This window comes from Anser cygnoides, chromosome 1, assembly GCF_040182565.1.
Source record: "Anser cygnoides isolate HZ-2024a breed goose chromosome 1, Taihu_goose_T2T_genome, whole genome shotgun sequence".
Lineage (NCBI taxonomy): Eukaryota > Metazoa > Chordata > Aves > Anseriformes > Anatidae > Anser > Anser cygnoides.
The window spans coordinates 56,230,183-56,257,907 of record NC_089873.1 but is presented as its reverse complement, the minus strand read 5'-3'; the positions used below and the strand labels follow the sequence as shown (position 1 = coordinate 56,257,907).

Genomic DNA, 27,725 nt, shown 5'->3' with positions numbered 1-27,725 from the left:
CGTTAGCCCTTGTTTAGTGAAATCAGGAAGAGAGGGTAAGCCAGGGAGCATCGGAGCTGTGCTTTTGCTCACCTCTAATAGCTGCAGCGATGATATCCTCCTGCACAGGGGATCCTTCCTCCCCTCTGGACCCTCTTTGGTGGTCCCAGAGAGGATCCTGGCCCCTGGGGAACCACAGCTGCTGTGGAAGGAGAGGCAGACAAACTACAGATCCCAGCATCCCCCGGCAGGCAGTACCTGCAGCAGTCCCTGCGTGCCTGGAGGGGGTTGAGGATGAGGATGGAAGGCGGGGAAGAAATGCAGGGCGCCGTGGGGCTACGCTGCAGCTGGGACATCCCACCCCCAGCTGGCACCCAGGCCAAGTGGGTGAGGCTCAATGTGGGGGGCACCGTCTTCCTCACCACCAGGCAGACCCTGTGCCGGGAGCAGAAATCTTTCCTGTGTCGCTTGTGCCAGGGCGAGGAGCTGCAGTCGGACCGGGTAAGGCAGCCGGGTTGCCTCCCGCACCGTGCCCCTGCACCGAGCACGGGGAGGGCAGGAGGGCTGGATGGATGCAGGGATGGAGCCAGACCCCAACAGCAAGCGGCAGGAGTAACCCGGTGAAAAATAGCTCCGATTTCTCACCCTGCTCCCAGGAAGAATTTTCTCTTTCCAAATGCCACCCGGCTGTGTTGTAGCACAGCACCTCATTTCCCTGCCTGGGGAAAAGCGAGGCCAGCTCCGCTCCACCCCTGCTCTCCCACTGCTCTATCTCCCCAGATCCCCTAGGTTTACCTCCCAGCTGTACCTGTCTGACTCAGCCTTGTGCCCTGTAAGGGGCCTCTCTGCTCCCTCACACCAGGCCTGCACACGCAGCTGCAGAAGGAGCCTGAGGTTTGTTTTTTTGGCTTTCTCAGCTGGGTTGGTCCATGTTGAAATTGATACGCTGGGCATAATAATGCAGGAGTTAAGATCCAAGCAGGGCTGACTTGACTATGGTCTCCCCATTGTATATCTCAGGAGAGTGAATTGCAGATGTTCGTGCTGTATACCATGGGGATAAAACCGTTAGAAAGTCAGAGGTCTACCAAAACTTAAAAATCTGTGGCTCGTTCCCCCAGACCCTGTGGTGCTGTGGTGATCTTTGCAGAAAGGCTTGCTCTCCACCTCGCCTGTGGGTGCAGGACAAGATGTCCCCCTGCCTGGCTGTGGCTTTGCATGGTGGCTGGCTGTTGTCCCATGCAAATGCCTGTGCGTTCATGTGCTTTGGGATCTTTATGCTTTGGATCATCTCATGAGGGAGTGGTATCTGCTTCACCTGGAGAACTTTGCTATGTGCACTCTGTAAGTGATCATACCACAGAGGAGCTAAACCGAGGGCCCATGGTTTCCAAGGAGTTTTAGAAATAGTTGACGTTTTTGCTTGGATGCGTATTTAATTATAGTTTGGAGCATTAGAGGGTTGGTGACACGTTTACCATCAATTTTTACCATCCTCATGGTCTATCTCTGTTGCTAGGATGAGACTGGTGCATACCTGATAGACCGGGACCCCACTTACTTTGGACCCATCCTGAATTTCCTCCGACATGGGAAGCTTGTCCTGGATAAAGATATGGCTGAAGAGGGTGAGTCTTGGAGCTCAGAAACTTCCCACGTAACGTGGCTGAGGGAGCCAGAGCGCTGTAGCTGGCCTTCTTGTCTCTCGTCCTTCTGAAGGTTGGTGTGGGGGACTTGAGCAGGCCTTTACTGCAGCTCTTGAAAAGCATACCAATAGTTCCTTGACTAAAGGGGTTTGGAGCAGATGGAGAAGGCATCCTGCAGGTGCTGCAGCTTTGTGACTGTTAGTTCAGGAGAGGTGTCACTGAGACAGAAGCAGGCAAGGTTTACCAGCATCAATAAACTGTTTTATTACCTATTCCTTACAGACTTTCCTGATCAGGCTTTGTGACTGAGCTTTCTGTTAATGCCTGTTTCTAATTTGGATTGAAAACCCAGAAGACCAAACAGACCAAGCTTGTCTCTTCTACTGACTAATAAAAACCATCATTCATCAGCGATATGCGATGTATGCTGCTAGTGCTCTGTTGGGTTGTGGACTGCAGCAATTCCAGCGGAGCAAGCCGGACAAACCAATCCCTCATTTGATGTTGACAGGGAGTCCAATAGGATAACTCAGTAACATCGTCATGGTGTTACTAGCCAGTGATCCCCAATGCCTCATTACTTTTTGGATGTTTGGGTCTAACAAGCAGCCAATTTCAAAGGCAGGCTGCGCTGTCCATCCCTTGCCAACCACAGTTTCTGCAGCTTCATTAGCCTTCTTCTCCCTCTCTCTTACATATTTTTACCAAGGAATGTTTTCTTCAGAATCATTTTATGAGTTATAATTCCAAAAAAAAAAAATATTTATAAGCAATGGTACAGAATTGTAATAAACGCGAGTCAGAGATGTCTTCTGCTTGTCATTGCTTGTAATCCTCAGGTCAGACAGGGTTCAGCCACAGCTTTTAACACCAGATCTGAAGTGTTAACAGGAGTCTTGTTCACAGCTTAATGTTGCCTTTTGTTTCTGCTCAGGCAGGCTGGCATAAAACTAACCCATTAGAGGCTGAATGAGGCAACTCTGAAGGGGTCTGAGTGCTCAGGTAGAGAGGGATCAATCCCTCCACCTGCATTGTCTGCATATTGGTTTGGAGTCATGTAAATGTTGGTTCCTAGCCTCCTTCCCCTCACTGACCCACTGGGACCCCACCTTCCTTTCTCTGATGGCTTGTTAGCAAACAGGAGAGTCTCAGGAGAGGTGATGGCTGCAGACAATGTGCAGAAAACAAAACAAAACAATTCTCTGTTTACCTGCTTTAAGATGAAGCACAGGTGAGAGAGCCAAAGGTTGTCTGAAGTCCTATGGAGCTGCAAGGTGGGTGCAACTCTAACTGCTCTGGGGGGTGGGAAAGTTGGGATTTTCTAGGATCTTTTGGTGTTGAGGTCCTGTGTTTCTCTGCCTTCCAAAGAGGGCCTGAACAAGGTGGTAACTAGTGGTCATTGAAAGAAGATGGAGTCTACATTTATTCTTCTTGGCCAGTAATCTGTGGGTGGATTTCAGACTCCCAGGGAAAGCCTTTCCTTTCCTGGAAATGTATTACCAGGCCTTGGCACCAACCTTCATTGGCAATGCCTGTTTCTGTAGTAGCAGACAGTGCAAAGAAATTGGGGTGAGCAGCAGGAGCACAATGCAGAGAGGCAGTGTTCAATTCTCTGCAGTAAAGGTTTCAATCGAGAGGAACTTGTTGAACTCCTGAGTGAGGCTGGAGTGTCATTTCTTTCAAGGGACATGACCTTGGGAAGTGTCCCAAGAGTTGATCTTTTGCCAGCCAAAAAGACTGGCTGTTAAATTTCTTAATTGTTTCTCTATCACTCTTTCTTAGGGGTGCTAGAAGAAGCAGAGTTCTATAACATTGGCCCTTTAATCCGAATCATTAAGGATCGACTGGAGGAGAAGGACTACACAGTGACTCAGGTATGGCAGGAAATGGCAAGTAGTAGGTGAATGGATAGTAGGTGAAGGAGGAGATGCTGAAAGGGAAAAGCAAGTTAAACGGGAGAGCAGACTTGGGAGAGGCAGCAAGGAATGGAAAGAAGCAACTAATTAGAGTTTATGTGCTAATCTCTGCATAGCAAAATCTTGCTGGGGGACTGGCTAACACCAATTTAGTCGCAATAAACAAGTTACAGGCTTGTTTTACAGCTCCAGAGGTACAGCTGGGTGTGGCCACTGAAACTAAATTGGCTCCTCTCGCTTCTGGAAGAAGCCAGCTAGTTGCTGTGGGATATGGGAGATGTTTGTGATGAGACAGGAGGTGCTGTCGGGAGGAGGATGCTGGCACGGGGAGTCCTGAGAGTGTAATCACAGTGAAGAGTGTGGGGATACTTACAGAGAAACCTGAGGGAACAGGTGAAGGGATGTCTGTGGAAGAGTTAAACACAGAAAACGAGGCAGAAGGAATCAATCCTGTGGCACAATCATACCCTGTCTTGGCCAATAGCCTTTTTAAAACTGCCTTCTGGGAGTGTTGACTGACATCTCACTATTCATCATGTCTGCCTCAGGTTGTAAGCCTCCAGCAACACAATCGCCTTGTGCTCACAAAGCCCCATCGGCATTTGTGGCATGTGTAAAGACAAATGCAAACTCCCTGTCAGAACGAGCCCAGTATCTTCTGAGGACATTGCAGGAAACTCTCAGCTCAGTCCCTCTTCTCCAAAAGTGATACCATTGCTCTTGCTTCCCAAAACAGCGTAGTACAGCATAGTGCATAGCTGTGGTTTCCAGCTCCCTCTTTAACCTGGGACGTGAGGAGGAGGACAGGTGTGTAAAAGAGGGTTGCTACCACTTCCTTCTGCAGGTGGGCAGCAGCCTCTAGCATTTGTCCTCTGTCAACATGCTTGTCTGCGATTTTGCTGTCAGGTGCCTCCTAAACATGTCTACCGTGTGCTACAGTGCCAGGAAGAGGAGCTCACTCAGATGGTTTCCACTATGTCGGATGGATGGCGCTTTGAACAGGTATGGAGAGGGCAGAGGAGAGCGGCAAGCAGTTGTCTTCTGGAGTAAGGATCACAGGTACCATGCAGTCTGCAGACTTCTCTGTCTGAGAATATTGGGTCAGTCGCTGATGGTACTGTCACACTTGCTGTCTCTCGCCTCTTCTCTAGAAGCTTAGAGGATGCTGTGTGAGGCTAAGCTGTTTTGCATCCTGGCTGACTCCCCTCCTTGTTCTCTGTGCTGCCTCAGCCTAGTTATGAGGCCTTTCTATTGGGGGTATGGAGTCTGTGCTGCATGGTGGGCTTTCTCCCTTGCTCCCCAGGTGAAGTGGAAGCTTGCAGTAACATGTGCTTGTTATCATTGCTCTCGTCTTCTCTAGCTTGTGAACATTGGCTCATCCTACAGCTATGGCAATGAGGATCAGTCCGAGTTCCTGTGTGTGGTCTCCAAGGAGCTGTACAACTCTCCCAACGGCCTGAGCTCCGAGCCTAGCCACAAAGCCAAGGTGAGACCTGCTTCGCCAGGGCCTTGCTCCTGTTCCCTATGAGACCATTTGCTCTTGTTCACTCCCTCTTCCTTCCTCTCTCCACCGTGAGTGTGGGGCACCTCAGTGGTGAAGTACAGGGGCTTCTCCCGGTGTTCAGTGCCATGGGATTACACTTGTGGCCCAAAATAAGGAATGTGTGTGTTGTGAGTGGTGGTGTCTGGATGTGTGTGGAAAATGGCTTTACCAAATGACCCTGGCATTTCTCATGCTACTTTAACATCCCCCTCATGCCTCCTCATGACCATGCTCTGCGTGTCACTCTGCCGTTAGGCTGTGATTTCCTGAAAGGTTTCGCAGCGTTCCCTTTTCTTGCTGAGTCCCAGCCTAAGGGGCAGGAGTTCACCTGCTCCGCTTCCGAGGGAAGGACAGGAACGTGTGGCAGTGCATGACATCCTGCAGACACCTAGGAAATGGGAAGGAGAGCCAGTGACTGGTGGCAGCTGTCGGGCAGTGGGATGTAGCACTCATAAAGGTGTTAGATAGCCCTGACATAATGCTCCAGAGGAAAACAAGTCTTTTTTTTTCCTCCCTGACCCAGAGCTATCTTGTCTGTGGGGAATGGTCCCTTTTTATTCCAGAACTGTGACCATTGCTCTATGCCCGTGTGTGTCAGAACTGCCATGGCTCATCTTGCAAGTGTCTCCACTCTTTCTTCCCTTTGTCCTGCATGCTGGGCCGCAGAGCACAGAGGAGGACCTGGAGGAGGAAGAGCAGGAGGTGGAGGAGGAGGCAGAGACAGAAGGAGAAGCAGAGGAGAAAGGTGCAGCAAATCCTTGAGGAGAATGGTAGAAATAAACCCCCAAGCATAGACTCGTCCACCTGTCTGGTGAGAACTCGCAGCTAGCAGCAGGGAAGGAGTAGGGCAGGTGTGGGGTGGAGGGGAAGTCCTCTCAGGGAGCAGGAGTCTCTCTGGAGATAAAGCTCACAGGGGAGAGCCGTTACCTTGGCTGCTGCTTTGTGTTTGTAACTGTTTGGTTTATTCATGGTTATATTTTTATTTGCAGACCGTCCATGTATTCGGGAGTCCACTAAACTCTTTCTTCCTCCGGATCCTCCCTCCTCCTCCTTTCCGTGTCCATCTCTGCACTGTCACCTGCTTGGGAGACCACACCCCACTCCCCAGCCTCCAGCATCCCCCCCTCCGCTCTCTTCACCCCTCACAGCCTCTCCCCAGCGGCCCAGGTTCCCTGCCTCCCCTCCCAAGCCTGAGGGCCTGTGTGCTCCCTGCTCAGGGCCTGTCTTTCTCCACTCCTCACTTTTCCTCCTCTGCAGGTACGTTACCTATCTGCATTCTCAAACCCTGCCAGTCTGAGCTCTGCATGAGTGACTCACACCCTCCCCTCTGGTGGATATAGCCCCAGTTTGTAGAGCTTGGGAAGGAGGAGAAGCAGGGGGAGGTTGAGTCATTCCTAAGGTGGCTTTTCCGATTCTCACCGTAGTGTGTCTTCACCTGCCGAGCGGACCTTACAGCTCTGGACTGGAGGCTCTGACAGCAGGAGGGAGGATGCAGCTGGAAGTGAAGAGGGCGGGGAACGAATGCAAAGCAAGCAGGGGTGACACGGGGGGGATGCCTGCCATGTGGCTGCCTGCCACGCGTGCCAGATCGCTTCTCCCGACTGCCGTCCCGCAGCTCCTTTTCCAGCCGGAGAGCGGTTTGCAGGAGGCAGCCTGCGATATTCCCCTCCTGGCACTTCCCTGGGCTTTTCCCCCACCACCTCTGCCAGGGTGACAGCGCAGTGACAGAGGGTGGTGAAAGCAGAGCGGGTGCTCTGGGTCCCCCCTCCAGATGTTCCTGCAGCTGTGTGTGAAAGGCACCTCTGTGCTCTGCCTCCTGCTGAGGCGGGCTTCCCGAGCAGTGTGTGAGGCTGGGAACAGAGAGCTTTTCAGAGAAGTCCTCTCTCTCTTGCTGATAAACTTGGCTCTCTTGTTGAACTGTTGGCGCTCGGTGCCACTGCCCATCCTGATGGAGGGCACTTGTTAGCTGGATGCCGTTTCTCACTCCCTCTGTTCAAGAGCCTCCTTGTCCATGGCTGTGGGATCTGCGTGTTATTCTCTAAAAAGTCGATCTGTGTTAATCACAGAGACTTTTCCCTCCTTTTTCTTTTTCCCCTCATCCTCACTCCTCTTTCATTTCTCTTTTTTTCCCCTGTTTTCATTTCCTGTGTCATGAGCCCTTTCCATTTTCCTATTTCTTGCTCTCCCCTCCATGCTCAATTGCTTTTTTCCTGCCTTTGATTTGGTTTTTCTCTTTCTCATTCTCTAGCTGTTACAAGCCAGAGGCCTGAGGATGTGACCCCGACACTCCACTTCAGCCTTTTAATTTCTGGTTTATATCTTTATTTTTGTACGGTAGTGTATGACAGCCCCTTGCACCACAGTGACGCCCCCAGCCCCACCCCCCCCTGCACTCTCCACGTGCAGCCATTGATTTTTACAAACTCACCCCTGCCTGGAGGAGGGCAGATGCTCCAAGGAGAGCCTGGGCTGCTGGAGGGGCCGGAGCCCCCTCGCACGCCTAGCAGGCTGTCTTTCCTTAATGTCACAGTGGCCCCTGCTGGGGACATCAGTGATCAGCCACTGCAGAACTTTGCTCCCTTCCCGAACACCTGGCTGGGGCTGGTGCCCAGATGTGGTGGCACCTGCAGCAGGACCACTCCTTGCCCGTTCCCTGCTGCGGGCAGCTGGTCTGGGCTTGTGCCCAGAGGGCGAGTACGGAGCCAATGCCTTTTTCTGGGCCACCTGCACTGCTCGTGGGGTGTCCCTGTGCTGGGTGTCGCCTCACTGGTGCCTTGCTCCCTGTCCCCCAAAGCAGCCCTGCGTCAGAGGGGTGAGAGGAGCCAGGCATACTGTCCGGGTACCCGTGGGGAACATGCTGGCACCTGATGTAGGGTCTTCTAGGATGAGGACATCCCTGCCTCAAGGAGCAGGGTGTTCGTTTCACCGCTGTCTCTGAGGACGCTGGGTTGTAGCTCCTAAATAAAATTCACACTTTCTTCCTCCTTGCTGCCTCTCATTTCAAGTGGTAGAAATTTGATTCTGGTAGAAAGGGGGGTAGGGCTGGAGAAGAGGAGGTTGGATTGATCACCGGGAGCCACCAGAAGCTTCTTGTGCTGGGTCTGCCTTCTGGGCGTTGGAAATATCTCCTGCCGCATCTGTGTTGCATCCCCACTGCATGCAGATGGGGCTACAGAGCAGGTTTGCTTATTGGTATCCGCACCCCTAAATCTCAACAATAAGCGAGGACCACCTGTCTAGCTGGCAGGTTGGCCCTCCTGTACCTGGGACACAGCTGAGACTCAGCTATGGGAACTTTCACCGATAGCCAGTGCCAGGATTGGTGTTTGGTCAAAAAGATCCAAACCCCAAAAGAATTTGTAACAGAATAAGGCAAACTAGAGCCAAAAAAAAAAAATCCAAAATAATTGTATTTCTAATTCCAAGTGACCCTTTATATATATGCACATATGTATACATACTTATGCACACACACGTATATATATGCATATCTTTGGTAAAAAACAAACCCTCTAGCAGTCACTGTCTAAAGCACTGTGCCCTTACGCTTTCTCCTTCATCTCTTGCATTACTTCAGGAGATGGAAGCAGCTGAACAATCCCTCGTGTTAAAGGCATTCAGAAGGGCTGAGGGAAGGGGCCAGGAGGCTGCTTTAATGTTTTTACTGAGGGGCCAGGGTCGTCTGAGGGGTCCAGGAGCAGCAGCAGAGCCTGGGTGCTGCTCCAGCAGGGCGGCAGCGACACGCCTCGGGGCGTGATGCTGGGCTCGTGCCTGGGAGGCAGTGAGACGTGAAGAGTTGCTTGGCTGAGCTGAACAGCACATGCTGGCTAAGAAAAGAAGCAATTAGGGAGATGGAAGAGGAGGAGTGATGGGAGGGGAAGGGGGAAGAAGATCGAGCAGTAGGAAGGAAGAGGGAGGCAGATTGATTTCACAGTTACTGGAATCTCTAACTACATCAGTCACATTTTCGTTCAGCAAACGTTCCAGCATAAGACTGGCTGAATCACATGGTTCATGGAAAGTTCAGCTCCCCTCATTCCTGTACTTAGAAACCATCAGCTTGGGACCCTACCCCCAACACATTTGGATAGATGGCCCAAAAACACCTTGGGATGTTCCCGGGGAAGCACTGAGGGGGAAGAGGGTCTGCCTGCTTTCCTCTACAGTTCCCACTGTAAGATTTTTTATTTTTTTTACCCTGCTCAGAAGAGCATCCTGGGTCTGACAACATCCCACACAGAAAATCTTTCTCTGCGAGGCAAGTGAGCAAGGTCAGGAACGAGTGCCGTTGTGAGCGTAGGTCTGATGGGGAGAGGGCAGAGACGCACTTTTCTCAGCTCATGGTTTGGTTCAGCCAGCCCAGCACTTGAGTGATCCTGGTGTACACTCCGTAGTAATTTGGACGTGCGCACCCCATTCCCCAGCTGACCAAACCAGCCAGGAACCACCTGCCGCTGGGCTCCTCGCAGGCCAGCGGACCTCCAGAATCGCCCTAGGGAAAGGGAAAGAAAAACGGGGTGATGGTGATCCACCAGCTTCTCCCACTGGGTGTTTTCACTGGCTTTTGGAGTATGCAGATTCCCGTATCCCCTCAACTCATGTCTGGGACATCTGCACTTAAACCTTAGACAGATGTCAAAAACTGTCTCCTGTGCAAACATCTGACCCATTGCTTCATTCCTTCATCATGCAAATTCCTCTCCTTTAGCATCTCCCAGGAAGCTGGCAGCTCTACAGTTTCCTTCTGCTCCAGGAGGCATTTGCAAATATATGGAGAGCAAGGAAGCTGTTGGAATTTAAGTGGATATCCTGAGGGATGGGAGATAGAGGAATTGCTTGAGATTGATTGACTGTAATGAAGGAACAGAGTGGTTACTGTGTTTGACAGATGCTAATGAGAACGAGGGGGGAAGAGACTGATGTAGGCATGTGACTTGGAAGTGGGAGGTAAGGAGTGGAGAACGGGCTGGAATGAGAAGTTTATGTGTATTTGGATCCCATCTAAGGCAAAGATGCCATGAAGAATTTGCCCTGGGAGCTGTCTTTGCCATTTAGATCAGGGGAAGGATTGAGGAGTCAGGCATTTTATGGTCTTTTCACCCTTATTTCAGGCTGTGGAGTGCATTTGGGAGGCCTGGGACACAGCTCGCCCTTGGTAGCCCACCCTGCTCCCACAACCCCTCTGTCACCTGGCAGGCGTCTTTCTTGCCCTTGTGGTACCCAGCACAGAGCATCCTGGGAGAAATCATGTAGTGGTAGGCCTCGCTGCAGATGTCCTGCTGGATGATCTGCACGTCCACCTTCTGCAGGACGTTGCTGATGTGCCCTGGGGGATAGAGCACCAAGAGCGGCGCCGGTGAGCAATGGTGGAACTTCCCACTGTTTACCATGGTCCCCCAGCCCATGCCCATCTCACTGCACGCTGAAAGCTGTCTTCTGAATCTCTATTCTCCTGTCCACTGGCATCACAGTCTGACTTTCAGCAAAGTGCTTCACCTGCATGACAGGAGCAACATTACCCTGCGGTCCCTTTCCCTACCAGGACGTGTGGTAGGCACTTCAGCTTTTGGGAAGAGGAGGATTCTTCAGCTTCAGGAATGTCAGTCAGCATTTGGGTTTGCATCTCATTGACATGGAGGTTAAGCTCTTCTGGCAAACTGTGCAAACCCTGGAGCGTCCAGGGTTTGGACACTGTGACCCGAAAGCAAAGGAGGTGAAGGAGGCATGGTCCTCTGCAGTCAACAGAAGCCTATTCTACCTACCCCACACCAGAACCTGTGTTTCCACCTTGGCCCTGCTACAGTGGGCCACCAGCAAGGACGCTGCACCTACCGCCTTCCTTAAGGGCTCCCCAGCCGGTGATCCAGCAGTGAAGGCCAGGCTCAAAGAGGTGGGAAGGGGCAGGCAAGCAGATGGGCTGGATGAAGGGCGAGGTGATCACAGGATGGTCCAGCTGGAGCAGGGCCACATCATAATCGTGGCTGTCCTCCTCGTAATAGGGGTGGAGGAAGAGACGGATCACCTTGAAGGACACCTCTGTGTGGCTGCTGGTGTTTTGGAAATATTTGCCCAAGTAAACAGTCCAGATGGAGGGAGAAGCCAGTCTGTAGGATGCAACAGAGAAGATAACTCATCACACAAACAGAGGAGGATGGGAAGACCCTTGCTGCTTTTGTCATGCTCTTTTAAGGAGTGTCATGATGGACAATCATCTCCCTTAGAGGGGTTTCTTTTATTTGGTTACTAATTTCAAGAAGTTGGTTGGGATATCTCTTTGATGCCTTGACATGCTTTTACAGTGGGCTCAGCTTCGGGCAGGCACTCATACATGCAGGCAACTTGATCTTGTATCCTGATTTTCCTTAGCAAAGCTAAAAGGTGTATGTAGGTTAGACATACAAGTGGGGCTGGACATGTGCAAATGACTACGACAGAGCAGAGAGCAAGGACTGAGCTGGGGAAGCAGAGCTGCAAGAAGGAGACTTGGAGAAGGGTACCAAGATCTGAGAAACTTCTAAGAGGGCATGACAGCCTTTAACAGAAACAGCGTTTAAAGCTGGAGACAGCCTAGTGAGGTGACACAGGAGAACAGAACAGCCAAGGCAGACCCTGTCTCCAGAAGGCAAGGGGCAAAGGGCCTCAGCCTGGACCAGAGGAGGAGGAAGCAATAAGAGGGATGGTTTTAGGCTCAGAGTCCTGACCACCTTTTGCATTACAAATGCTGTTTTCCCCCAGACTGCCTCTCTGGGTGCAAAAAGCTCCCTGGTTTGGTTTGGCCATCTCTCTTCATCCAAACTACCCTTCAGGTTTCACCTCCAGCCTACTGCAAAGCAACCCCAGTCCTACCAGGGACAATTGCACCATCCTGAGGATGACCAGCAGCTCCAACTCCCAGTGCTCACATGGCACCAGGAGGGAAGGGCAGCCAGGAAATCCAGCAGCAGTAGCTGGGGAGGTGGGAGATGCCCACCAGCTCACTCGAAGAGGGAAAGGGAAGTTTGGAAGAGGTGGAGAGTGGACCTGAGGGATCACAGTCCTTTCCCCACCCAGCTCTGTTGCCCAGCACAGCTGCAGATATTCCTCCCATTCACTTCTTCCCAGTTTGAAAAAAGTAGCTGAACACCACCACCCCCCTTCCCCAAATCTGTATTTTTACTGCTGCTTTTTTTTTGGTAGATACACTGGGTGGAAGGAAGTGGGAGAGAGTCCATCTAGTGACGGGGCAGGTCCCAGGGATGGGCAGTGTGGGACCCAAACAGCATCTTCAGCAGATAATGGTATCCTGGTCCCATCCTAGCACATGCTGATGTCTCCACGGTGGTGACAGCATGGGGACAAGAGAGAGACAAAGCAAAGGTGGATCTGTGGGGTGTCTTCCACTATTTCTGCTCTCCCTAGGCCACAAGCAAATCCCAGCATCCTTACTCCTGTCCATCCCCCTCTGTTCTCCACTTACCTCTCATCCTGGAAGCAGTGTGCGGCTGAGACCACCCAGCGGTCCGCAATGAGTGTTCCCCCGCAGATGTGGCGTCCCCGAACCTGCAGGCTGGCTTGCCAGGGCCATTCCCCTTCCACGGAGTTAGCACCACCCACGATCCTGCTGAGAGGGGCTTGCAGCCCACAGTCTGAGGAGGAGGAGGACACACAGCAGGTGCTTCAGTGGAGGAAAGGAACATGATACGTTGTGCCTGCCCTTCCTTTCCTGCTTCACTGGCTGAAGAGTTTGACCTCTGCTCCCTCGGACCCTTACCATCCCCAGCCAGCAGCTGCTGTTTGTGCTCCCCAGGACAGGTCTAGGGAGCACCTCTCCAAGCACATATTCCCCCACTGATGCCTGCACAGCCATGCCCTTCCTCCTGGGGATGCCTTCGGGGCAGTGCCCTGTCTGTGCCAGCTACCATCCGGTCAGGAGAAACCTCCCCGCCCTTTTACCGACCGTGGAAACTCCAGAAATATCAAGCAGGGCAATCAAAACACAAATTGTCTCCCTGCCAGTACCACGGGTGGTTTCCCTGGCTGGAGCTTTGTAGGATGGCATCGCTTCACGTAAGCCAGCACAGCGGTCCAAAGGGCAGCCTGTGGGTAGGACCTGGATTGTGAGACGTGTCTGTCTGGCCTGATGCCTCTGCCCGAAGGAGACGGGGAGCAGCTGGTCAGAGAGCAGGCAGCTCCTCCTCACAGCTCAGCCAGGAGAGCAGGACAGAGCAATGGCACTGGGGGGAGAGGAGAAGGTGGACCGAGGGAGGGGGGATGCTTATACTGGGGTGGCAGGGGTGAGAGGGAACAACCTGGAGCTACGTGGCATCCAGAACCCGCCTGGCTGAGGTGTGAGTGAGCATTTCCTCACCGCAGCGCTTCTCATCAGACAGGTCCCTGCAGTCCACCGTGGTGTCACACCGAGGGTTCGGTTTCTTCACGCAGGTCCCGTCGTCACAGCGGTGGGTGAAAGGACCACAGGGGACCCCTGCGAAGTGAAGGGAAGCTGGGGCTGAGGAAAGGTGGCAGGTTGTAGGTACAGCCTGACATCCGTTGAGCGAGGGAAGAAAGCAACGCAAAGCTTGGGGGAACTACATAAAACATGTCAGAATTTCCTGAATAAGGCACAAAAAGAGCAAATGCTGTGGGCAGGCCCGGAAGGCCAGCTCCCAGCTGGTGCCCTTATCTCACCGGAGGGAGGCACGCTACCAGCAGCCGTGGTTTGAGAGCAGAGTAAGGCATTTGTCAGCCCCCCCCCGTCCCCTTCCTACCTTCACTGCACTGCTCCTCATCGCTCCCGTTGGCACAGTCCCGCTGCTGATTGCAGACCCGGCTGAACTCGATGCAGGTGCTGTCCTCTCGGCACTGGAACTTTGCAGGGCACACTGCGAGGGGGGGAAGCAGCCAGCAATTAGATGCACAGGACGCGGTGACTGTCTTGCCTTGCCTTGATTTGCCATCTTCACCTCAGATCTGCCTCTACACTATCGACTTGCCTTGTGCTCCCTGGACTCCGTGCTGACCCCGGTTACCTTCACCAAACCTGCTCTGCTTACCCTGCTCACATCCTATGGGATTGCATCCTGGCTAGAGTTCCTCCTGCCTTGCTCTCACCCTCAGCTCAGGGGTCACCTTGCCCTACAGAGCAGCTTTTCTTGCTCTGATAGCTGAGTCCTGAGCCCTGATGGACTCCTTGACGTCCATGATCGCTGGTAACTGCCCAAGACAGAGACAGGCCTAAGGTGCCTGCCCATCACAGTTTGACTTCTGATTACACATTTTCATTGCGGGAACTCTTGCTCTGTATTTGTGTATAACTGTGCGTAACACCAAACATGACGGACCAGGCATTTTCTTACTGCAATGACTATAATTGCTTCAGTAATTAGTGCGAGGCTTCCAGATGGTTAAAGCCACACGAAAGTCTGAAGCAATGTGAACAGGGCAATCTGGAGAAATGGGCTGACTGAAACTTTCTGAAGTTCAGTAAAGGGAAGTGCTGAGTCCTGCACCTGAGAAGGAACAGCCCCATGCACAAGAACAGGCTGGGGGCTGCCCAGCTGCGATGCAGTTTTACAGAAAAGGGGCTGGAGGTCCTGGGGGATGGACGTTGAACAAGAGGAGCCAGTGAATCAGATGTCTTGTCTGAGCCTGGATAGGTCTTCCTATGAGAATGGGGTTTTGCAGGAGCGCTGGGAGGCAATGTCTGAGTCCGCACTAACTGACGCTGGCATGAGGCCTTGATGGCTCGCTGAAGACTTTGCTCCCCTGGCGGGTGGCAACAGATGGCTGAGGATTTGTACAGCTCGTGTGTCACACACGGCCTGGGGGAGAGGCACTAGAGCAGGGCAGCTGGCGGTGTGAGGAGGCAGGAGCAGGGTGGGAGGGTGGTGAGGGGGACACCGGGTGCTCTGACAGCAGAGGGGGCTGTAGGCCAGGGCTGAGGTTGGTCGGCAGGGGAGGGTGGTGGGAAAGCAGGGCAAGGTGGTGGACAGCACGGGGAGGGGGAGTCTTTCAGGCTGTCTGGAGCACCTGGTGCAGGGGTATCAGGGGGTTCTCGATGGAAGGCTGCACGGTGCACAGGAGGAATAAGTGCTGCTCCTCTTCCAGAGCAGGCTGAAGCCGCTTGGCAGTGAGAAGAGGCCTTTGTGGTTCAGAGATTTAATCTCCCAGAAGGGGAGGCATGGGCCACGTGGATCCTCCCCATCTCTCCCTACCTTTGAAAGAGCAAGGAGCTGTGTCCTGCTGGGACCAGGGACCGGCGGGGAGAACAGATCACTCACCGCAATTTCTCTCATCCAGCCCATTGGGGCAATCTTTGATCCCGTCACAGGCCGGGACGCACAAGCCGTTCACCGAACACAGGAACTCCCCGGGACAGGCTGTGAAACCACGAGATAGTAGTTAGTCCCCGGTGACTGGAAACCTCCTTGCAGCACAGCACCGCAGCTTGAAAGTGGAGCATGGAGCTGCACACCTTCCTGACCGCACACGAGCCGCAGCAGCTCGCAGGAGGCGCTCAGTAAAGTCCCCAAAGTCTGCCAGATCACCCACCTGCCTGGCTTGCTCTACCTCTGCTCTAGCTCTGTTTTGTGACTCCTGAGCACTGCGGCAAAACAGAAGTAGGTTCTTAGGGGCTGGGATTAAAACGTGGTCAGGGCCATGAAGGGGCTGTTGTTAGACGTATTGCCAGGTGCACGTATTCAGGGACAAGTGTGGGTTACAACACCCTTAGGAGGGAGCTGGAGAAACCTTGGGAAGAAGGGCCGTGGGTTTGCATTTACATACGTGCATACGCGTATTTGTGTGTGGTTTTATTTGTCTCTCACTCGCACAGGTTCCAAGGTGAGCAGGAAACAGCTCTCTCTAAGAGCTTTTGTGATTGAAACAAAAGTCACTTCAAGTCAGAAATAGTCTCCCATTGAAATCCCAAGGCCAGTCCGTGCTGAGGGGTGAGCCTGTAGGCAATTTTCTGAAGCTGGGCCTTGGCGCAGAAGAAGCTTTGGATGTAAATACCTCTTTTTGGGGGGGGGGGGGGAGATGAGTGGTTTGTGCGGCATTGTGTCTGTAAGCATGTGCCTGAAGGGCAGTTGGCACCTCGGGATCATGGGATGTGCCTTGTGTTTCTCCTAACACAATCCTAGCACACAGAGGCTGCAGGAAGGCATCTGGGACCCCACCCGCACCCCACTAAGGAGCAGGGAGGAGGCCTGGACGTACGGTCAGATAGGTTGTACAGGCTGTAAGCTGCCTGCACGCCAGGGCCCGTTAAGGAGATCTGCGAGGTGAAGGTGATGGTGATATCGGTAGAGGACGTGACTGGGATCCTCTCGGCATAGGCTTGCAGGGTCCGCAGGCCACACAACCTGAGGAGCAAACAGAGGTGGGATGTCCCAGGTGGCGAGGGAGAAGAAGACAGCAAAGTGGGGCAGGGGGGTACTGTGGGGCCGGGGAAGGTGGGAAAGAGACCACAAAGACTGGGTATGGAGGGCTGTTGAGGGGGTAGCCAATACAGCAAAATGCCTTCAGTGTGGCATAAGATTACACAGGAGCAATGGGAAAAAGCTGTGATTTTAACCCATGTCCAGTCAACATGAATGCTGTGATGGGAATTGATACAGAGAGAGGGGAAACCAAATAACTGGGGACAACAGGGCATAATTAGTCTTTATGAATGTGATGGAAACAGTCTATACATATTGTCACCCATTTCTGCCCTCATGACTCCAGAGCGACCCTACTACCTTTGGTCATTTCCCATTTTGGGGCAAGTGTTGAATTCAGGCCACACGAAGCAGATCTTATACTTATCTTTCCTAAGAAATCATGTTGTAGGAACTGTGGCTCTGACAGCTCAAGAGAGGAAGGTAAGGAGAGAAAAGGTGAAAATAGTAAGCCAGGGGAATGTAATGTTCAGTAGCTTCTGGTTCAGACCCTTCAGAAGAAAATAAATTACCACTGCAGGAGCAGCAGAGAGGAAGTTAATGAGATGTGCTGGGGGAGGTTTTGGAGAGAAGGGGGCAATTTTGCAGTAACTCTGAGGAAAAAAAGGGTCCATCTAACTCAGAGCCTGCTTTGAGGAGATAAAAGTGTGGCAGCTGTGTCTCCTTTGCACCTAGACAGTGGTGGGCAGCAGCCCCAGCAATGTATGGAGGCTGATTTTGGGAAGTCCCGCAGGGGGAAGTGGCTCTAGTCAAAGCAGGAGGATCTGGAGCTTGGCGGAGGATCTGTACGGAGGTGGATGCGAGGCAACGGCACACGCAGATATTATTGCGGAGGTGGTGACAGGCAGATTTGCAAACACAAGAGACGTGGGAGGACACCAAGGTTACACACACAGGAGAAAATTAGGAAGCCTGATGCAAACAGCAAGACAGAGAAGGCAGGCTGGTATCTTGGAGCAAATCTGTAAGAAATGTGCTCCCTAGGGAGCCTGTGAATGAGAGAGGCTGAAAAAGAAGTAGACAAGCAAAAGGCACCAGCCCTGACAGTGACCACTAAGTAGGCTGGTGGGATCTCCCCCCTCAGACCTAGTGGCTAAACTGAGCAAGGGACATGCAGAGGTTTCATCCCAGGTCAGGAGGAAGAAGTGAGAGACAGAAACCAGGACCCCAGCAATACCCACCTTCTGTTCTGAATTATCCACTGGCCTTGGGTACAGGGCAGGTCCTGCTTCTGTCTGCTGAGCGCGTAGGCATCGAACCACAGGGTGACCCCATAGCCAAGGGAGGGGACCTGCAGGCGAGGGGGTCCAGAGCAGAGTGGAGATGGCTCCTATGAGTGCTGCAGCCCACCCCACACAACAGAAATGAGCAGGGTAGATGTGAAGGGGAAAGGTGCTAATTCACACATTGCAGGCCAGAAGGAAGGACGATCTAAACTGGGGCCGTGCTATAACCCAGGGTGGCTCTGCCGCTGGTCTCAAAGCACGGTAGTTTCTAGTAATCTGGTTCTGCCTTGAAGAACCAGATTACTAGAGACAAGACTTCAGATTCCTCCTCAGTATGGTATCTCTGCTCTGGCATGCAGTAATAGACTGCTTTGGCTTCAGAAAGACACGTTAAATGGAGGCTAGGCAGGCTTCCACCCTCTCTTTGCTTCTCATGATGATCTGACTGAGAGTGCTGGCCGAGCGCTGTGCCCCACGTTAATGCAGGGAGTGCCACGTTGGCTTCAGGGAGGAGATGGATGCTCCGGTGGGAGCTGGCTCTTACCGTCATGTGCCAGGTGCACTGCGTGTTGGGCGAATAGTAACTGGGGTAGTGTGGGGTGCTGATCTTCCCCTGCAGCTCCAGGCCTTCCCGCAGGGTTATGTTCACTTCGCAGGCTGTAAATACAGACATTCAAAGCCCTGATACCTTTCAGCTCAACCTCAGCCTGGGGATACTGTGTACTTATCCTGTTGTAGCAGGGGACAAAAGGGGCTCTAAGACCTAACGCTAATGGTCACTGGGATGTTCCACCAATCCCCTTCAAGGGGCCATTTCTAACTGGCAAGACTTTTAGCTTCGTCTTCTTGTCCATAGGAGGGTAATGCATTTTGCTGATTTATCTTATACTGAATTGACCTCTAGCAGTGATGTTGTAGGAGAAAACCTGCGTCCTTCCTGTACTTATGGCTGCCCTCCTCCAGCCTTCCTTACCTCTGAGGGGCACCGCCTGTGCTGTGAGGATGAAGGGGTCATAGTAGCTGTACATGGCTTTCTTCCACACGATGGACATGACAGGGCCTGATGAAAGGACTTCCACAACAGGCTCCTGCCGGCTGCAGCCGTAGATCCTGAGGGGAAGGAGAGAACAAAGGAGTGGGAGTGAAGCAAGCCACAAACAAACGAAAGAGAAGAATGAAAAAAAAAAAAAGCAGTGGAGGCCTGTGTTATCCAAAGAACAAGCCTGTTGTGAGACACCAACTGAATCAAATAAAGAGCCACCAGAGAGACAGCTTGTGCTGCTGTAATCTATCAGACTGCAGGGCTGGCTGTGTGATATCCCACATCAGTGACTTCAGCTCATCAGTGAGAGGCAGGTTTTGCATCAAAGAGAATTTCCTCTGATGTAGTCTAACACCTTCCCCTGCTGTGGTGTTGTGCCATCCTGCCTGGGTTCCCCACTGTGCTCACCCTGCTCAGGAGCTACCTACGAGGTGATGAGGTGTTTCTCCAGGGGCCCAGCTGCATCATACATAGCCAGGCGGTCCCTGCAGTCCGGAAGAGTCCACTCCAAGTGTAGCTTGATCATGTAGCCCTTGAGGCCATGGAGGTGCCAAAGACAACTGGAGGCCAGGTAGTCGGGGCCCTCCAGCGTTAGGATGTCATCCTCTTGGACATAGCTGTATCTGTAGCAACCTGAATGCAGGGGAAAGACAGAAGGATTTAAACCTCAGGGTGATATAAACTGAGGGAAGGTGGGCTTAGGGGTGACTGTAAGGGAAATTAAGATATGGGATTGCCAGTTGGGATACCAGTGTGAGCCCTATTTCAGGGTTAGGCTGAATCATCCCAGTGATGTCAGTTTACTTTCACATGCGTCTCAGTGACACCAGTCACCTCTTACTGGTGTCACTGAGACGCATGTGAAAGTAAATGGTGCATGTGAAAGACCCCCCCCCCCCCCAATTCCTCTCTGTAACAACTGGCCCCTCTCCCTTGGTTGAGCCCATACCATCTCAGGAGTTAAACATCAGCACAACACAGTTGTCTTCCACTGGCTTCATTTTCTTTTTCATTTCTTTCTCCTCTCACCACCATGTTCTTCCCAGCCTTACATCCCCCTTGTATACTTTCCAGGCTCCAGCAGCTGTCTAGCCCAAGATTTTTGAGTAAAAATCAGCTTAAAGTTGCCTTTCTAATAGTGTATCTAATGAAAGTTGCCAGCAGCACTTGCAGCACAGCCCAAAATTATTAAAAACACTTTCAAACATCACTAGGACAATAAACTTACAATGGTTTACACCACGTCCAGTGCAGAGCCATGGAGGGAAACCCTCAGCCCCTCTCAATAGGTTTTCTGGGGCCCAGAACTGGCACTGTGGCATCAGTACACCAAGACTTTAATAAGCTGGATGCACTGCTCCTGGGAGCTGGTATCTCCGCATAGTTGTGTGCTATCAGAGCTGCTCAGAGCACTCCACCATGTAGTAGCTTCACACACTTTGGATGTGGCCATGGGCACTTTTGCTAAGCAGTGGTGCTGTTGCTCCCTTGCTACAGCTTTCTTCTCCCCTTCCCAGGATTTACAGCTCCAGGAAGCCAAAGAAACCTGTCCCCGGTGAAAATCCCTCCCACAAAGTAACAAACTCAAAAGGAAAAGAAAAGATGGCCTACCCAGAGTGGATTTCAGCACTACTATGTCTTTCACACTGGATTCTGTTAGAAAGGAAATATATAAAGGAAGATAAACAAAAAGTGGTGGTAACTGAATGCTAGCATGGCAGACAATGACTCCCTTCCTACGTAGGTGACCCCCCTAAAATCTTGGTGTGGGGCACTCTCCAGGCACTTCTCTGTCTGATCTCAGGGACCTGCTTCAGTCATATCTTCCTCATCCCATCCCATAGGGAAACCTCTCTGGCCTCAGTCCCAAATCCAACAGCCCTAATTCATTCCTTCCAGACGAATACAGGCTTCTCTGCATCTTCTCCTTTGCCTATTACCCAATGCTCCTCAAGGGCATCTTCCCCTTCCCACCAGGGCTGGACATTGCCTCAGGACACCATTCCCCTTCCCTGGCAGCCACACCACTGGGCACAGCCCTAACCCAGAGCCTTTGTCCTGCTCTCTGAGTCCAGATAACCCTTCACTGAAAAGCATGGGAGCTGATGAGGGTGGGAAAGGAGGTCCTTTGATGACGACTGGTTGGTAGCTACTGAATAGCCTACAGAGCCCACCTATGGGGAAGGCAGATGCAGAGAGAGACACCAGCAAGGGCTACAGATCTGCACACACCAAAGCCAGTGGACAATGCTTTTAGGAGCTGGGCCTCGCTCCAGCCTCCCAGCTGAACTGGGAGCGGCCAGAGATGAGGTGCTACTGGGAATAATTGCCGAAACCAAAGGCGCCGTGAGGTCAGCTGGGTGTGAGAGCTGCTGCCGGGGGGCTTGCCTAGGGCAGGCCTTTGCTCTGTTGTGGCCCCTAAGCAGAGCGTGCAATTCTGCGGGGAGAGCTCTGTAGCTTTGTCATGGTAAAAACAGATGTTGTGGAAAGGAGGATCCTGCCAGCACAAGGCTGGAGAAGCTCCTCTGCTGTAGGGAAGGACATGAGGTACGCTGAGCTGATGTTACTTGCTCTTTTGTGTGAAGGTAATAAAATTGAGTTCCCTCGAGAAGGAAGGAAGGAAATCCTAAAAGTCTTCAGGGGAAAAGGGGAGGCTAGTGCCCTGGAGTGAGTGTACCTGTTGGTAAAAATAAAGCACTGGGGGGCTGGAAAATCTTCCTGTATTAGTCAGTGGTCTGCAGCTCTGTGTGTTACAGAAGACTGCAGAGAGAATTCATATTTAGAGCTCAGCGGGTCAGCCAGTGAGTCTGTCAGAAGGCAATGAAGTGCTAATGACTTGCTATTAGCTGGCAATTTTTTCACTCTGCTTTTACAGAGCAAATGAAGCCAGAGGTTAAGCCACTGGCGTGAGCTCATCTTGGCCCAGCACTATAAGGGTTTTCTACTTTTTTTTTTTTTTTTTTTTTTTTTTTTTTTTTTGCCACAGCTGCTAGACTGTGCTTCTGACTGGAGAAGGAGGCAGGAAGGATGAGAGAAAGCAGAAGGAGCCAGAGAAACTACAACTGGTGTGTTAACTCCAAAATAGAAAGAAGCATGTTCTGCTCATGCAAATCTACCTGAAATGAATAAAACAGTGAAACAGATGCAAAGGGAATAAGAGGGAACTGGGAACAGCTAAAAGAATGGTAACATCATTTTTTATTTTTTTTATGGATCACATTAGGAAGTGAGTAAATAAATGGAAAATGCAAGATGGGCTGACTTTGAAGCGTTTAGCATATTGTGTTATGACATTTTTCTTAAGAAAGTTGATTTAATTTGGCTGAACATAAGGTCTGGTACACTGGAAACAAATTAAAAGCAGGAGTAAGTGACTAATGGTAAATGCAGGAGGAGAGGTCTTCATGGGGTGCTGATGCAGGTTCATACTGGATCTTAACACAAAGATCTGGACCAGATCCACAAAATGATCTGTGAAATCATTTTAAGGAAATCAGATTTTGTTTGGAGACACCAAAAAATTACCTCCAAATCAAAACAATTGTGATGTGCAGGGAAAGGTTAGAGAAAATATGGGTGGGATATGTTAAAATAAGATTCATCTCTGAAAAATGCAAGATAACGTCTGGGGAAAAACTTGGAGATGTGGCATTTCATAGGAAGAAGAAACTTGGAAATGGGAGTCCTAGTGGGAGAGAGTAAACACAATGTAGTTTAAAACCTCTGTGGTTTGGGGCTCTGAAGGAGGGATCAGATCAGCCTGAGAAGCTAAGTTTCTTTATAAGGACTAAATGCAAATTCCATTGGATTTTGGTGCACTGAATATAGACACATCCCCACGTCCTTTATCTAACACCTATTTTAGAGAAGTTCTGTGGGGGCTTCTTTTTAAACAGGCTGTGATCTTTAGTTTGGGAACTGATAAATAATGCTTAAAATCATATGTTAGGAACTAAAGTGGCAACAATGCTTTGCTTCAGAGTAAGACTAGTGGTGACTTAAGTATGTTGACTTTGTTCTTCTCTGAATTGAGTAGACTGGAATAAGCTCCCAAAGGAAAGCAAGAAACCTAACTGCTTGCTAATTTTGAGCCGAGCTGGTCAAAGTCATGATCTGTGTAAGATATTATTCAACACAAGCCAAGGCTGAGGGGAGAAGGAGGAGAAATAGGAAGTTGTTAACTACCTGGTCATAGTCAGCTATATCTCCAAGAATCTTTAATCATTCAAAGGAATGATGCTATTTGTGAAAATTCTGTTCTCTATGAGGAAGCAACACATGTAATCGCCTGTCTTGATCCTCATTTCTTCCCTGTCCTCTTCAGATTTCTTCTATCCCCTTCAGCAATGACTTCTAGCCACTTCTCATAACCTCTGTTCGGCACCCTGTAAACCTGGGGCCACGTCTGATGGCTCAAGCCACAGCTGAGCAGAGGGTACTTACCCAGCAGAACCAGCGAGTCTGGGTTGACCCTGTACTCTGCCTGGTAGGACAGGCTGCCCGAGATGTTGAAGCTGGCGGAGAGCTCTTGGTGGAGCATTGTGTTTACCCTGTCAGCCGTCATCTCCTTCTGCTTACTCTCAGGGATTTGGAGGGTAAACCAGAAGAAGAAGGTCAGAGCCCCCTCCCTAACAGAGAAATAGCACGTTAAATATCCTCTGTCTTCCTCTACAGGAGTGTCAAACCCCACAGATTAATCCCCCATTGTTTAGCCACAAATCAGGTATATCTGTGTGGACTATCCATTGATGACTATACCTGGTCAAATTAGTGTGATAATTAATCAAGACTGGTCTAATGAGTAGTCTCATTTCAGGTAGAAGTGACCTTTGGTTACTACTGACCAGAGGCTGAGATGAAACTCTCAAGACTTCATTGTATCACCTCCCAGCAGTGACAAGGGGTTGATTTATGACTCAGTACCTTACCACAAGCCATTAATGCTGGGCAGGCTCAAGTTGCGGGAGGCTGTGACTAGAAAAGCTCTGTTCAACCAGCTGGCACAGAAAATTGGCTGGGGGAGGGGGAAGAGATGTTGAAGCAAACCTTTGATTGGTAAAAAAATAGAAGAATTGCAAGTGAAACTTTTCTTTCCCTGGTAGAAAATGGAGTTACAGCAGAATTGGAATTTTCCTTAGTGAAAGGTCAAATTTAGGGGTGTAGTTTTCCATGGAAAAAAATAAACAAATGTATACATCAGTTTGGAAGTTATTCCTGATTTCTTGAACTAATGTGATGACCTACAAAGCTGTAGTCCCATATTTGTCCCACTCCACTCTTATCCTGTTCCCAGGTGGACCACGCTTCTTGCCTGAAATACCTTATCCATGGTACATTCTGGCCTCTGATTTCTGGTGCCTAGAATCAGGCCATAAAAATGACTTCCTTGAATTAGAGAAATTAATTTCCAGCTGCTTAGTTTCTACTGAGAATGCAAAGCCCAGATTTTTATTTTTTTTTTTCAATTCTTCCCAGTCAGTTTTTTTTCTTCACTTGAACTTTTGTCTCAGTGAAAAAAATCTCAGTTTTGGCTTTCTATGTTGACTGATTTTGTGATGAATGTGAACGTCAAAATATCCACAGCTCTGTCATGCTGGAGCCGTTCTGGATGTGTATTGCCCAACCTAGCCTAGAGCTCATGGTTGGGCGTGCAGCAGCTTGTCATGACCAAATTTCAGTGAAACGAAAGTACAGTGGACTGGAAACTTTCACATACAAACAGGCAGAAATGCTGTGGGTGCTACTCACCCGAAGGCATACACTGTGCTCGAGTTGTAATATCGACCCAGCTCTGTGGCACGAATGAGATCCTTCAGCTGCAATGAGAGTGTCTGATAACTATCGTGCAAAGTTACAGTGACAAAGAACCTACAGCCAGCCCTACGCTTCATCCCGCCTGCTGTACAGACCCACCACGTCTGTCACTTGGATGAGGGTACCTGACCCCTTGCTCTGCTACTCACTGAACTGCCTCAGGGCCAGCTCTGGTCATGGAATTGCCCTCACCATATTCTGGAGTTTGGCTGACTCCAACCAGAAGGCTCTGGACTCCACTTCCCCAAGGTCTGGGAAGTATTGGCGATTGAGGACCTGGAGGCTGCCGGAGTAAAACTGCAGGACAGATGGTTCCAGGTGCCATGGTCTGTAGTCTGCCAACAGAAGACACTAATGAATTACCTTGCTGATATGTAGGAGAGAAGGATATGCCCAGTAATTTGCTCAGATTTGATCTGTAAAGATTGCCCAAAGACACAAATACTCGTTGGGCTGGACATTGCCTTTACTATACCCCATCCACCTCCTACACAGGGAAAAAACGTGTTGAATTTTTACCTAGGAAATACCATGTTGCTGCAGCAGTTCCAGCCAGCAAAACAAAGACTATTCCAAGAGGCACATAGCGGCGGCAGTCACGTGAGGTAGTTGAGTTAGTCTCTGATCCATCTTTTGAGAGGGAGTTGGCATCTTCCTCCTGTTCCTCGGCCTCCATCTGGGGCATCTAGTGACACAGCACACCATGGTCAGGCTGGGTTTCATGCAGCTTTTTACATCCATCTCTGGAGGTGCGCTGCCAGCTCTGTGATCCTCTCCCCAGATCTATAGCCCTAAGAGGTCTGTGGGCTAACCATCAAAGACTTTGCTCAGTGGAAATGTGAGTTAAGCTCCTATTTCAGTAGAAGACAGGCTTCCAGGACACTGTCCTATCTGTCTATGCCTCCAGGGCATCCTCCAGTTTTCAAATACAATCCCCAGGTTTCACTTGCTTCTGCCCAAAAAACACAAGTCAGTACAATAAGAAAATTCTCCATAGATAATACTGTTATGTTCTCAGTTTGGGAATGGTTTTAAAACTGGTATTTTATTGACCTGGAGATCAATGCAAAAGAAAATCAGTGCCCTCAAAAGCACACAGAGGTTGCATGCAGCAGCCCCGGCCTGGGAGCCTGCAGCTGTACTTTGCCTGCCCTGCCACTTTGCTCTCAGTCCCTCAAAGCAAAAAAAACCCTGCCGTTCTCACCAGACTGCCTGTCCCAGGGCGAAGCCCACACTGGCCCTGACTCAGTAGCTGTGCAAGTGCAGGGAGAGCTCGCAAACAACGTCCAGCCTTCCACCCTTCTCTGTTCCAGGGGGCATCTTCTGGCTTCCCTCACCCTTCTCCCTCGGGCTGCCTGTTTTGCTTTCTTCTGACTGCGCCCCTCCTGTCAGCCCCAGATGCTGAAGATAAGGAAGAAGTGCCATCACCCAAGAGAGCCATCTTATCTCACCCACCCTCCTTCTCCTTTCCTCTCCAGTCACCTACTGCCTTCTAACCTCACTGCTGTCCCCAAAAGCTTTGTGTGTGTGGCTGGAGAGGAACGGGATATGAGCACATCCACGTGGGAGGGCGCGGAGCTCTTGGGGAATGCCTGCGCCCTGCCTACGTGCCTGCGAGCTGTGCGCTCACCCAGCGGTGCCTGTCTGCGCCGAGATGAACGCACAGCAGGGACGTGCTGCAGAGGTAGGAGGAGGTGGTTGGCCTCACACCCCTTTTAGCCTGTGTAGGTGCCCTGGGACATTCACAGGGCAGGGGTTGTTCAGCCTCCTTACTCTCCCACCTTTTACTGAGCCCCGAACCCTCCAGGCTGGCTTGCGGCACAGCAATGTGCTCACAGAACATAAGCACCAAGTGACTCCCTCCAGAAAATCAAACGTAGCTTGGTGAACATCAGCACTCCTACAAACGGCGGCACGTCTGCTTCCTCTGATGCACCCTTCCAGAGAGGCAGGAGCACCTCTCCACTACCATAGGATCCTTTCAGAAACAGCAGGCGTAAGCAAAGAACCGCAAACCGAGGGGCGGGGGGAGGAGGGCAGGAAACAACAATAGAAGAACCTCTTTTTTTTGAAGATTTAATTGTAGGCACTGGGGTTTCCCCCAGAGCTGCAGACCTACCTTTGAAACCTGCTGCCGCCTGTGAGGCCGGGCCCACACCCCCCACGCAAGCCCGCTTACACATGCATGGGAAGAGAGAGAGAGGAGGATATCTATTTACCCAAGCTCAAGGTCTCCTCAGCGATCAATAATTTGATGCCATGTCCCTTCGGCTTGGCCTTTGTCCCACACCGTTCTGCCGTGGTGGGTCAGCACACCCCGTACAATGGCTTGCTTTTTTTTTTTTTTTTTCTTGAAATGGAGATTTTGAAGGCTTGCAGGGGGAGAAGATCTGCAGGGGGGAGCCTGGAAAAAGTCAGGTTAGGAGCACCTCCTGCTGTGCTGAGAAGAACAACCCAGGAGGCTGGCGCAGGCAGCTTATGTTGTCCTCCCCAGGGGACGAGGAGTTGCTGAGCGACTGTTGTATGTCTTAGCCACCCTCCTTGGTCCCATTGGGTGTCAGCAGGCAGAGCTCCTTGGCACAGGGATGGAGCAGCCCCTGGCTGACAGGCGTAGATGTCCTGAAGGAGGGAAGACGGAGCTAGACAGCGGGTCCAGATCCAGCAGCGGTCATGCAGATGAAAGCGAAGCACGGCATCTGTCAGTCCTGACCTGCAACGCTCCCTCTGGTCTTCCTGGGCTCCTCGCTGCCCACCTTCCTGACACTGGGCTCCCCACAGTCGGTTGTGCCACCTTCCTGCAGCATCTGATGTCTTCTGTCCCCGGGTCCTCCCCCCCTGCCTTGCCGCTCCGTCTTCTGCTTACTGCCCCTCGCTTTTCACAAAAAGCAACTGTGCTCCAGCCAGAACAAAGTAAATAGAGTTATCCTGTCAATAAAGCAGGGGGGGAAGGGCACACGGACTACTTTTGACCTGGGGCTGAGCTCCAGCCACTGGGGTTGGTCTGGGGACGAGCTCATTTGGGCCAGGGCCCATTTTGGCAGCCAGGCAGGGGTAGCTGCTCCCAGGTCTGTCACCAGTTCAGGTTTAATCTGGGACTGTGAGAAGACCAAAAGTTATTGCTGCAGTTACCTTGTGTAGG

The 27,725-nt window shown here is 51.2% G+C and overlaps 2 protein-coding genes across 4 annotated transcripts; one reads left to right on the top strand and one right to left on the bottom strand.

The window, feature by feature from the left end:
* The first annotated feature begins 2 nt into the window (after positions 1–2).
* KCTD17 (potassium channel tetramerization domain containing 17) lies at positions 3–8,068 on the top strand. 3 transcript variants are annotated; one of them, XM_013180931.3, is made up of 7 exons: positions 3–480; positions 1,499–1,607; positions 3,408–3,499; positions 4,448–4,543; positions 4,902–5,027; positions 5,751–5,895; positions 6,074–6,209. In XM_013180931.3, the coding sequence occupies exons 1-6, from the start codon at positions 274–276 to the stop codon at positions 5,844–5,846; spliced, it is 726 nt and encodes a 241-aa protein (XP_013036385.3). In that variant the 5' UTR covers positions 3–273; the 3' UTR covers positions 5,847–5,895; positions 6,074–6,209. The 3 variants fall into 3 exon arrangements, with proteins under 3 accessions (XP_013036385.3, XP_013036384.3, XP_013036386.3); XM_013180930.3 differs by lacking the exon at positions 6,074–6,209 and adding an exon at positions 7,333–8,068 and having other exon boundaries at positions 4–480; XM_013180932.3 differs by lacking the exons at positions 5,751–5,895; positions 6,074–6,209 and adding an exon at positions 7,333–8,068 and having other exon boundaries at positions 8–480.
* Positions 8,060–27,725, bottom strand: TMPRSS6 (transmembrane serine protease 6). The gene is made up of 18 exons (XM_013180815.3): positions 26,806–27,725; positions 25,106–25,271; positions 24,779–24,921; positions 24,521–24,588; positions 23,216–23,400; positions 20,384–20,425; positions 19,201–19,405; positions 18,704–18,840; positions 18,275–18,387; positions 17,686–17,795; positions 16,281–16,426; positions 15,344–15,442; positions 13,832–13,945; positions 13,432–13,548; positions 12,541–12,709; positions 10,917–11,188; positions 10,274–10,410; positions 8,060–9,576 (listed from the first exon to the last, which is right to left on the bottom strand). The coding sequence occupies exons 2-18, from the start codon at positions 25,269–25,271 to the stop codon at positions 9,418–9,420; spliced, it is 2,382 nt and encodes a 793-aa protein (XP_013036269.3). The 5' UTR covers positions 26,806–27,725; the 3' UTR covers positions 8,060–9,417.